Source organism: Ylistrum balloti, unplaced genomic scaffold (genome assembly GCF_031769215.1).
Source record: "Ylistrum balloti isolate Yb309-2 unplaced genomic scaffold, AGI_CSIRO_Ybal_v1 Utg371356, whole genome shotgun sequence".
Lineage (NCBI taxonomy): Eukaryota > Metazoa > Mollusca > Bivalvia > Pectinida > Pectinidae > Ylistrum > Ylistrum balloti.
In genome coordinates, this window is record NW_026782719.1 from 71,710 (window position 1) to 84,271 (window position 12,562).

The 12,562-nt window shown below is 33.1% G+C and overlaps 1 protein-coding gene across 3 annotated transcripts in view; it reads right to left on the bottom strand.

Moving 5' to 3' along the window:
• Positions 1–12,562, bottom strand: part of LOC132562144 (disks large homolog 2-like) — a 200,188-nt gene that overhangs the window by 55,130 nt on the left and 132,496 nt on the right. For 2 of the 3 annotated variants that reach the window (XM_060226871.1, XM_060226874.1), the window contains one exon: positions 4,477–4,620. The exons of the other annotated variant lie outside the window; for it this stretch is intronic. In XM_060226871.1, the coding sequence (XP_060082854.1) occupies positions 4,477–4,620 (144 nt within the window). The remainder of the gene's footprint in view (positions 1–4,476; positions 4,621–12,562) is intronic. 3 annotated transcript variants of the gene reach the window in all.

Genomic DNA, 12,562 nt, shown 5'->3' on the forward strand with positions numbered 1-12,562 from the left:
TGAAAATAGTCAAATATATAAAATATGAAATTATTTTGCAGGATATATCCATGATAATATGTAATATCACATTATCTATGAAAATATTTAATATTATATATCTACGAATATATTTAACATTACATATCTACAAAAATATTCAATATTATATATCTATGAAAATATTAAACATTACATATCTACGAAAATATTTAATATAATATATCTATGAAAATATTTAATATTACATAACTACGAAAATATTTAATATTACATATCTACGAAAATATTCAATATTACATATCTACGAAAATATTCAATATTACATATCTACGAAAATATTTAACATTACATATCTACGAAAACATCTAATATTATATATCTATGAAAATATTTAATATCTTATATCAGATTAATAACAGTTTAAGATAAAAGACTATGGATTACAGAATATTCAACAAAGCTACAGACATATATCTGGATATTAGAAACATCATGTATATATCGATCATATGTAAGCTAGATACTAATAATACATTTTGTTTATGTCATGTGATATATCATATATAATCATTATAACAAGATCTACATTTGATACAAATTAAAATTAATTAAATTCTTCTGCGAAAATTCTTTTTTCAAAAAACCCTGTTATTTCCAACATGCATACCATTATCTATCAATCTAATTATACCCATGAGACAAAGCCATGTAAGTATGTATATATATTGTGCACCAGATTTCTGATTAAAAAAGGTCCATCTTTCAGGGAGATATAAACTAGGCAGGTGAGTGATTCACATTTTCTCATGAAATCAAAGGGATTCGGTCAATGGGAAGCATCTGTTTGTGAAAGTGTGGCGAGGTTGATACACACATTTTTTGAGGGGGAAGGAATGGGGAGGGGATAAATTCCCAGCTGTGGCAGAGGGGGAAAGAGAGAGAGAGAGAGAGATCAAGATCAACTCTAGTTTACCTCAGCCTCTCAGCAGAAACATGATAGATTAGTCTGGGATATGTAGATGAGGTAAACACTATCATCATCTGCCACACCACACTGTGTGAGTACTTGGGAAACATCTAACACAATGATATATATAAAGCTACCCTATTTTTAAAACTTTCTAAAGAACACAGAACAATGAACCTAGAATATTAACCTATATGTATCTTTTTAGCTTTGAATTCTTGTAAACTTCATCTGATTAAAGCTTAGTTGTTTTTCTCACTATTCCTAAACTGTAATTACAACAGGCTATCACATCCTGTCACTGCATTGTTAGATTACATACATAGCCAAATCATACTGACATCACAAAGATAGAGAAAAATCAAGATACCCTTGGAAGTCAGAATTGCATTGTGACTAACAGGACTGAGGTAACCAGATATTAGAATTACATGGAACCATGGGTAAATCTGAACAGGACTGAGGTAACCAGATATTGAAGACACACGAAACCATGGATAAGTCTGACAGGACCGAGGTAACCAGATATTGTAGAAACAAGAAACAATGGATAACGCTGGACAGGACTGAGGTAACCAGATATCAAAACTACATGGGACCATGGATAAGTCTGGACAGGACTGAGGTAACCAGATATTAGAACTACATGGGACCATGGATATCTCTGAACAGGACTGAGGTAACCAGATATTGGAGACACACGAAACCATGGATAAGTCTGAACAGGACTGAGGTAACCAGATATTAGAACTACATGGAACCATGGATAATATGAACAGGACTGAGGTAACCAGATATTGTAGAAACACAGAACCATGGATAAATCTGGACAGGACTGAGGTAACCAGATACTTGAGAAACAAGAAACAATGGATAACGCTGGACAGGACTGAGGTAACCAGATATCAAAACTACATGGAACCATGGATAATATGAACAGGACTGAGGTAACCAGATATTGGAGACACACGAAACCATGGATAAGTCTGAACAGGACTGAGGTAACCAGATATTAGAACTACATGGAACCATGGATAACTCTGAACAGGACTGAGGTAACCAGATATTGGAGACACACGAAACCATGGATAAGTCTGGACAGGAGTCTGAACAGGACTGAGGTAACCAGATATTGTAGAAACACAGAACCATGGATAATATGAACAGGACTGAGGTAACCAGATATTGAAGACACACGAAACCATGGATAAGTCTGAACAGGACTGAGGTAACCAGATATTAGAACTACATGGGACCATGGATAACTCTGAACAGGACTGAGGTAACCAGATATTGTAGAAACAAGAAACCATGGATAAGTCTGGACAGGACTGAGGTAACCAGATATTAGAACTACATGGAACCATGGACAATATGAACAGGACTGAGATACTGAAGATATATGGTACCATGAAAAGTCTGGACAGGACAACTCTATCATAAGCAAAGAGTGTCTGGAAAATGTACCAAGGAAGTAGTCAGTGTTGAAAGGAGTTTCTTCTGTAAGATGTTCTAGATTTTCTAGACAGGTCATCATCACTTATGGATAACAAGGCTTCTTTTTTCTTACACCTCAATCTTAAAATTCAATCAAACTGTCTTCCCTCAGGCCTTATCCACACCATCCCAAACTCCAAAGTTTTACATTAAGTGGAGGGGTTGTATAAGACTTAGCTTATCTTTGTTTGTTTAGCAAAGCCAAGTGTGTGTTCCGGTTACAGTGGGCTATGATTAATGTTTGTGTCTAAATATATCTATTGCCAGTGAAAACTAATGGAGGATGAAAGGGAACTGGAGGGGTCTTCTCAAAACCTAATTCCAGTTTTGTTTAAAAGTATTTCCTTATACAAATAAATGTCTAAAAACTATTTCCCATGTTTTACTTGCTATATTGCTTTTTTTGTATCTATGTTCAAAATTTTAGTTTCAAAATTGTGTATTCATCATCTAAATAATTATTCGATATTTCTGAAATCATGCGAGATAAAAGTTTCCTTTAAATTTAAATTATTTTCCTTGTCATTTTTTCTGAGTGCTTTAAAGCATGCATCACTATCTGATTCCTGTTTTGTGTGATTAACCTTTGACCTGCGTCCCAACACCAAAAGGTTATCCTACTTTCACTTTGTTGATACAGATAGATATATACTGTCAACTGTCATCAATAAAGTGTTCTGTTAAACCTGCCAACCTCTACGATACAGTTATAGAGATCAATGTTATCTGATCCTATAGACTGTTACAGACAGAGATTACCAAAAGATAACGACGTAATACACAGCAAATACAAATTTTACGATTTCTGAGATCTTTATCAACTCTACTGTCTAAAAATTGTTATCAGCTTCATCATTCTCCTCTTTTCAATTTCCAATTATGAAATATTTTATTAAAAGATTTAATCAAAAGACAGTATCATTTTCACATAAATCTTAAAGACCAATAATCGTTTGTTTTAATTTCTTATTTTTTATACAAATCCACTGTAACCTTGATAATGGATTTTTTGATTTTTTTTTGTATACAAATTCATTGTTACCTTGAAAATGGATCACCTCAAACAATATCCTCACCAGGAGAGAAATGTTCTTTATCAAATCTTTCTAAAATGTTTAACGTTTAAGACTCATCCTTACAAACAAATCTTTTATACTTCTGGATTTGACAGGCAACAATGAGGAACAAGTTAGTTTACATACGTATGTATACAGGTATAGCGGCTGTGTTAGTCCTGATACCATATACTCAGGTGAAGGTTGTTAGTCCCTGACCAGGTACATGAGGTGAAGGTCATTAGTCTATCTGGTATGTGAGGTGAAGGTTGTTAGTTTTGACCTTGTATAGGCCTAAGGATATCGTTAGTACTCTCCCAGTATACTGATATGTTTTATAGGGTCCTGATTATATTTGGTGCCGGTACCTACACTTTTACCACAGGACGAGGTATCTTGGGGGATGATTGAGGCAGAAGCTGGGGGGATGATTTTCTTGGTAACTGAGGGGACGCCTGTAGCTGCTGCAAGGGGGCCTGTGTAGGAACAGGGGGTGGAGGTATTGGGGGACGATCCATTCTGAAAAAGTGGCATTATTTTAAACATAATGTACAAATTTGCCTATTGTACTTAAGCCATTTGTACCTACCAAAGCAAATACCTTACCAATGTCACATCAGGTTGTTCAGGTATACATTATTTCGCACAATGAATATGATAAACAAATTATGCAGTTCAAATAGTCAATTTAACGCTGCAAAAAGGAGATAATTCAATTAACACTGTTATCAATAGATTTCTTTGACAATTCAGCAATGCAATAGAAAGATATAGTACAATCTTTTGAAGGAACCAACTTATTTTCTTTCAAAAGAAAAGTTGAAGCAATTTTAGAGCAGTAAATTCGGCTAGATAAAAGGGTGAAGCAGCAATGTGCCAAGGGAGATAACCTGATGCAATAAAGGCGCCAGACTGGAAGTGATTGCAGAGTTAGCAGGTGTTCTAGATTAAATATGGTTTATGTGTTTTACATACACTTTAACCCCAGCTCGTGGGATTTTAGGCGACTGACGCAAAGTCTGGGGAGGTGATTGTCGCGGTAACGGGGGTGTGGTCTCAGAGTTGACTATCGGGGGAGGTGGTTGCTGTGGTATCGGGGGTGGAGCACTGTCCACAAATCTGAAAAATGCCAGACATGATTTAGCAACATATACAAATAACTTTATTGAATACCAGCCAGAAGTAGATATTTCCCATCCATATTTTCTGTTTTCATTTTATTTTCTCTGGAAAAAATCAAATTTAAACATGTGAGCATAACAATATTACATTCCTTCTCCATTTGCAGTTGGATACTGTCTATCTATATCAATCTTCAATCACATAATTTGACGTGAAGAACTTCAAGAAAATTAATATCTATACTTTTAGCTATGGTAAAATATGATATATATAGATCTTGTCTGGTTCTATAGATGATATTGTTTTCTATGAGGCAGCTCTTGGCAACAAAACTGTTCGTTTTAAATCTTTTTGTTTCAAAACTTTGTCCAATACAATCACAAAGTTAAAGATTGTAAATTATCACGGTCATAATAGACCTTTCTGTGAAACATGATTACGGAGTCAAAGATTGTCTGTGAAACATGATCAGTGTCAAAGATTGTCTGTGAAACAGGATTACAAAGTCAAAAGTTGTCTGTGAAACATGATTACAGAGTCAAAGATTGTCTGTGAAACATGATCAGTGTCAAAGATTGTCTGTGAAACAGGATTACGGAGTCAAAGATTGTCTGTGAAACATGATTACAGAGTCAAAGATTGTCTGTGAAACATGATTACGGAGTCAAAGATTGTCTGTGAAACATGATTATGGAGTCAAAGATTGTCTGTGAAACATGATTACAGAGTCAAAGATTGTCTGTGAAACATGATTACGGAGTCAAAAGATTGTCTGTGAAACATGATTACAGAGTCAAAGATTGTCTGTGAAACATGATTACAGAGTCAAAGATTGTCTGTGAAACATGATCAGAGTCAAGGATTGTCTGTGAAATATGATTACAGTCAAAGATTGTCTGTGAAACATGATGACGGAGTCAAAGATCGTCTGTGAAACATAATCAGAGTCAAAGATTGTCTGTGAGTATACAATCAGAAAGTTGAATAATATTAATTATATAAGGATTATTTATTCAAAAGAAAACAATGTTACAAATATTTACTACAGTTATTGGAATGGTTATGTCAGTTTCTAAAACCAGAATTTAAATTCCTTTTCATTCTATATACTAAAAGTTCCACTCTAATTTTCACACCAAAACCAATTCTGGTATACCAATATAGAAAAACACACAACTGCAAATATCCATTTGGCTAAGTCGCATAGGATTTAATTAAGTTTCAAGTAAACATATTGCAAGGTGTGACACACTCCCCAGTAGATGTACGAGATCGGTATTAGAACGTAGCAGCTAAACTTGATTTAAACGGTAGATTGCGTGCTACAGCTAATCCATCTTTGTATCTGTATTAGTCACGACCAAGACTTCCTTCTTGGTAAACATTGCGACAATTCGACCGCTACATCTTCAGAAAGTGAATTAGTTCACATTACTGCAAGGTTGTGGAGTGGCCAAAAATGTCAACATTCAGGACCTCTGTCATCAATACCTATTGGTTTAACTGTTTGGTGTGAAGATCCGAACAACGAACAAAATAACGTATTCCCATGTCTGCCGTTTGTTGATGGCTTATGTCACATACCATACCGTAATACTTTCTTTGCAGAGAAGAAACAAAGAAACTCTCTTGCAGCAGAATGTTTCTGCCACTATTAACTTTGTCCAATTCTTCCTAACTCTACTTTTCATTATAGTGTTTTCATTCCTTAACTGATGGATATCTTACTTCTAAATATTAGTATAAGAATTGTGCGATTTGTGGAAAATAAGACATATGGTGATGGAGACGTTGTCTGGAATTGATGATCATGTTCTTTATATTTGGTCTGTAAATAAAACCATCTTCTCTAGAAAGATTCGATCATGTACAACTTATTTATTCTTAAACCTGAATAAATTTTGCTAATCTAGGTCATTCTTTAAACAAAATATTTAAAACTGGTGATCAGTTCTAGCTTCAGCAGCAAACTTGATGAGTCTCATTATTTGCCTTATTGGTGAACGGGCGAAGCAGACAAAAGTTAAACCTCAGGGAAAGTTACTTGATCCATATTGATTTTTCATATTTCAGAATTCATTTGTTTGTTTCTTGTAAATTAGGCAATTCTGAGGATGCTCGATTAATTTGTTTTCGTTTTGTGAAGGAATCCAAAACCATGGTAAATCACCAGTTATGTGCTTAGCGATCTTTGAACCCAGATCAATTATGCAGTCATTTATCTTGGGACCTTCAAAACCAAGTAAATCTTTAGTCATCTATTTAGAGACATTTGAGTCTAGGTCAATCATGCAGTCATTTTTCTTGGGAACCTTGAAGCCACGTCAACATCAGTCATGTCTCTAGTGACCTTGAACCAAGGACAATCATGCAGCCGTGTCTCTAGAGACCTTGAAACCAGAACAGTCATGCAGTCATGTCTCTAGGGACCTTGAAACCAGAACAGTCAGGTCTCTAAGGACCTTGAACCCAGGTCAATCATGCAGTCATGTCTCTAGGGACCTTGAAACCAGAACAGTCATGCAGTCATATCTCTAAGGAACCAGCAAGTCATGTCTCTAGGGGCCTTGAACCTAGGACAGTCATGTAGTCATGTCTCTAAGGACCTTGAACCCAGGTCAATCATGCAGTTATGTCTCTAAGGAACCTTGAACCCAGGTCAATCATGCAGTCATGTCTCTAGGGGCCTTGAACCCAGGTCAATCATACAGTTATGTCTCTAAGGAACCTTGAACCCAGGTCAATCATGCAGTCATGTCTCTAGGGGCCTTGAACCCAGGTCAATCATACAGTTATGTCTCTAAGGAACCTTGAACCCAGATCAAATCCTGGCCCTGTCATTATCATTATGGATAAAATAGGGTGCTTTTGATGATTTCACCAAGATAAGGAAGTGTTTTCACTACAATGTGGAGGTGTTTTCAAGGAGATGTGGAAGTGTTCTCTTGGAGTTTTGAAAGGTTTGAAGGTGATTTCACTGTGTCCTGAGGGGTTTTCATTGAGATGTGGATGTGTTTTCATAAAATATTGATAAGAGTTTTCACCGAAATGTGCACTGTATTCACTGAGATGCGGAAGAGTTTTAAAAGCGATGTAGAGTAGTTTCACTACATACGGTAAGTAATTACAAACGAGACATAAGGTAAAGCAGATATGCCTTTTAATAGTTTATATGATATACAACATCTATTGTAGCAATGACATTTCTACAACCATCTTCACGTAATGTCCAAAAATATTTAATGTATTACATGAGATGTTTGTGGGATCCTTTCGTCACTGAAGTCTAATAATCCTTTGGAGGGTGGAAACTTTAGTAGATATCATGTAAGTATAAATCTGTCATCTAAAGTCTTATTCATTACATTTTATTTTGTTTGTCTATAGCTAGAAAAATGATAAATACTTCTACATGACAAACATCTCATGTTATACAGCAGATTTCCACAATAACCTTGACACATACTTCATGCTGAAATATTTTTCTTCAATTTTCTTTATACATCACGTTTTGAAAACCTTTTGGCTAGTAGTTTTTTTCTCTCTTAAATTTTCATGATATTTCAAGAACTGATATTTTTTATATTTCAAAACCTGAACCTAAATTTCCACTTTTAAAAGAATCAACCAAATAACAATACACTTTATAAAAATAGAAATTTTTACTTTTTTCAATGTAATATTTGTCTTCTTTTTCCAATGTGTTTTAAGTGAAATTAACAAAAGAGTTTGGATTAATACAAATGAAATTTAGTTTAAAGCTAATTTTATGAGAAAATGCTGTGGAAATCCATAATATTCTGAACAAAGCATATATATATATATATATATATATATTATCATCTTTAATTTCCAACCAAATAATTTTAAATTAATACCTATGTCCAATTATTGTTTACAATTCTTCCAAATTACACAGTAAATTATCCTGACAACAAAACATGTTTTAATGAATTTTTGAAATTTCTCCTATATCCTAGTAATTATTATTTTTTACAGAAATTGTACATATCAATATTACTATAGAAATAAATTTGATGATTATTACTATCAATTTTGATTTGTTACAGGATCGAATTATGTCAAACCACATGAAAACATCTTCTTTAAATATGTTGTCCTGACAACTAAAACATATTTCAATGAATTTTTTAAAAAATTTCTATTAAATCCTAGTGATTATTTTTTAATAGATAAAGAAAGTGTACATATCAAAATTACTATAGATATACATTTGACGATTATTGCTATCAATTTTGACTCGTTACAGGATTTAATTACAATTAAAACACAAGTAACCATTTTTCTTAACAGATATGTTTGTAGATCATAATTACTGAATAACACAATGACATTAAAGCTATCAATATCTAATCAACAACTTTTTAATTACAAACAAGAAAATTTGCAAAATTTACGAAATCACAATATCATATAGATATAGAAACAACACAGGTGTAACAATATATTACCATGCATTTGGTTATACTCATGCAAAAATTGTAAATCAGTTGAACGAAACAGGTGATAAACAAATATCAGAAATCTTCTGATCAACTCCAGATACAAATTGCTACAAAATGACTTCATACCAGAATAGTAGGTTAATTTAAAAAAAAAAAAAAAAAAATCACGAAAAATAAATTTAAAGAGTAGTATTTCAACAAGATTCAAAAATAAGATGAAATAAAACTGTCCAACGTTGTTACTTTTAGAATAGCAATTTACAATTTTTGCAACATAAAAATGAGATTAAAAAATAAAGAGAGATCCAACTTTTCCTTACTTCATTCATATCAATTTTCTTTCAAACAAATTCTGTTGTCACGGCAATGAAAACAAGAGAGAGTATTATACTAACCATCTAAATGCTAAAACCAATTAAACTTGGAAAGATTATTTTGGAAAGTCGACTGAATTGAAAAGTGAAAATAGCTCTTCAACAGCATGCCATAATTCAACAAAATCCAATTTCAGGGTTACATATATTGATTACACAACTACATAAAATTTCTAAATCCGGAATGTAAGACTTGTATATAAAACCATAAATGTAAAAAAAAAAAGAGAAAAAAATGTAATAAAATATATTCTTCCAGCTAAATTTTCTACAGTGTACAGAAAAAACGAATTACAAGTATGGCACTGAATGAAGTGGGTGTTTATAACCTAGTAACTAGATATTAATGGACTTCCTGTCAAAAGTCACCCTGATCTGTGCCAATTCCTGCCAATAACAATTACTTATTACCTCTTATCTCTTAAAACTCACTTAAGTATTTCTCAACATCTTTGTACAAAATTCACATAAAAAATCTATCAAAAAAAAAAAAAAAAAATAGAAAGAAGTTTTTGTCAAATAATGATATAAAGAATAAATAAAATTCTAAAAAAATTTATCTAAATCATTCGACACATTTTGATCTTTAACAGCGGATATTTTCAAAATATTATTCATATATGCTTTTCACAAAATATCTAAAAAATTCATCTGGCATTTAAGTGATAATTAAACATTAATACAAGTTGACTACTCCCCATTTCTATAATTAGGAAATCAAAACCATACATCTATGTGCCCAGGAAATAAACTCTATTTTCCTTGGGTAAAGTCTCGTTTATAACAAAACACAACAGACAGAAGTGACTTGTAGATATAATAGCAAATTACAACAGAACAGAAACATTTTCATCTCACAACACGTATTAAATATATACATATATAGGAAAGATTATTGCAATAAAAAAAATTTAAAAAGACATTCATTTTAAAAGAGGAAAGAATGGAAGAAATGATGTTGGTTACATTAATTATGATGTGACATAATGAATGTGTTTCCGATACATTGCTGCTAGATTTTAGACTTGGGCGAGTTCGGAATCCTGGGAAGAGAGATAATTAAAATGGAAAAGGATGAAAAAAAAGAAAAAAAAAATCTTTGAAATATTGTTAAATGCCATTTTGAAAATTTGATTTGATTTTATCTGATAATATCACATTCTATTTGATTTTATCTGATAATATCACATTCTATCTTATTCCACACAAAATCAGTAAATGCTCATATCATTTTTTTGTTTTGATATGTGACGTGATACCATTAAGATATGTATGTAAACCTGAGCTATATGAAATATTTGCAGCGTCCTGACAACACAGCAGATATGAAATATTTGCAGCGTCCTGACAACACAGCAGATTGTGAATGAGTGACTTATTGAGCATTAGGACAAAAAGCCTTTCAATATAATTTGCCATGACTTAACTTCAAAAGAAGAAGGAAGACTTGTTGTATTTCTGTTGCCTTCAGATTCTTACACAGGATCTCGCGGACAATATTTTAGAATCGACATTTCAGTTGTCAGTTACTAAGACTTCAAACCGTCGTTAAACTAATTAATAATCAATATCAAATCCACACAACCACCCCATTTTGTTAGAAGTAAATGAAAATTACATGATACAAGTTTCTGGATGAATACGTTAATTTCAAACTCTTATCGGATGGGATGAAGTTCACCATGCTATGAAAAGTCTAGAGAGAGGATTATTGTGTGACTGGAATCTACCTCAGCTGTAGACATAAGCATCCCAACTTGTGTTGATGTCGCTGTTGTCATGGTGATGGGATATTGATTTTTGCAGATGGAATCAAGAAGGAAAAAAAAAGAGACAGCTTCATACAGAACATGTAGAACAGTGCTAGCTATCCCTGTCATTTACAATGTACAAAGTGCTCTTGAAAATTTAAAATTTAGTAAAGAAGAGAAAAAATGTCACTAATTATATCATCAGGTGATTTTATTTTTCTTGGCAACTTTTTAACCATTCCGAATTCAGAAATCCCTGCAGCAGAACCGACAGCTTTGGTAACCAAGATTTTTTATCTTTGCTTTGGAAGCTTCTTTCTGCATGCAAGAAGAAAAAAAATAAGAATTATTGGTTATTTTATCTTTTCACGCCCAAGTATTAACTAAACTGCTAAAAGTATTACATTTACTGGAAAGCCTATCACATGGTCCTGTTTCAATGGAGCACACAGATTTTGAATTCGAATTTGAAAGACTATCTGTAAATTTAAGACTATGATGCGTAGTATAATAACAACACAATTGATTATATTTTTAAATCATAAATGAAAATTTACAAAAATACAACCATGCAAAAATTAACTTATAAGGAAATAGAAAGTATATATATATAGGAATTTAGAGCAGTTGCACATAGCTCGTTTCTGTAATAAAATACACAACAAGTATGACTTAAGCACAGAATGGAGTATAAAAAATGCATGAAGATTTAAACTAAGTTGTTTCCACATCATCAGACAAAACCAAACCAACAACAAAATGTTATCAATTCTCCAATCACATCTTCCAATCCTCCCTGCTTTAAAAAACAAAACGACAAATGAGATTTAAATTAATAATTTTCTGGGGTTCATCCCTGTTAAAATCAATAATGTGATTTTTCTGCACTGGATTTTGGTTGAGTTCATCAGAGGAACTTTGGATGTAGGTCTGGGTGCAATGTTATATAATATGTTTAAACATCTACTTGGCAAGCGCCAAATAGGGTGTATGTTATTTTGCTTATCATCATTTTCATTTATATATGGTCGTTATTTTCACACATCTGAAAATATCATATGTGGTTATCATTCTCTCTCAGTTGTGGTCATATTCACTCAGATATCGTTGTCATTTTCACTCAGGTGTGACCGTCATGCCCTGCCAGATATCGTTGTCATTTTCACTCAGGTGTGACCGTCATGCCCTGCCAGATATCGTTGTCATTTTCACTCAGGTGTGACCGTCATGCCCTGCCAGATATCGTTGTCATTTTCACTCAGGTGTGACCGTCATGCCCTACCAGATATCGTTGTCATTTTCACTCAGGTGTGACCGTCATGCCCTGCCAGATATCGTTGTCATTTTC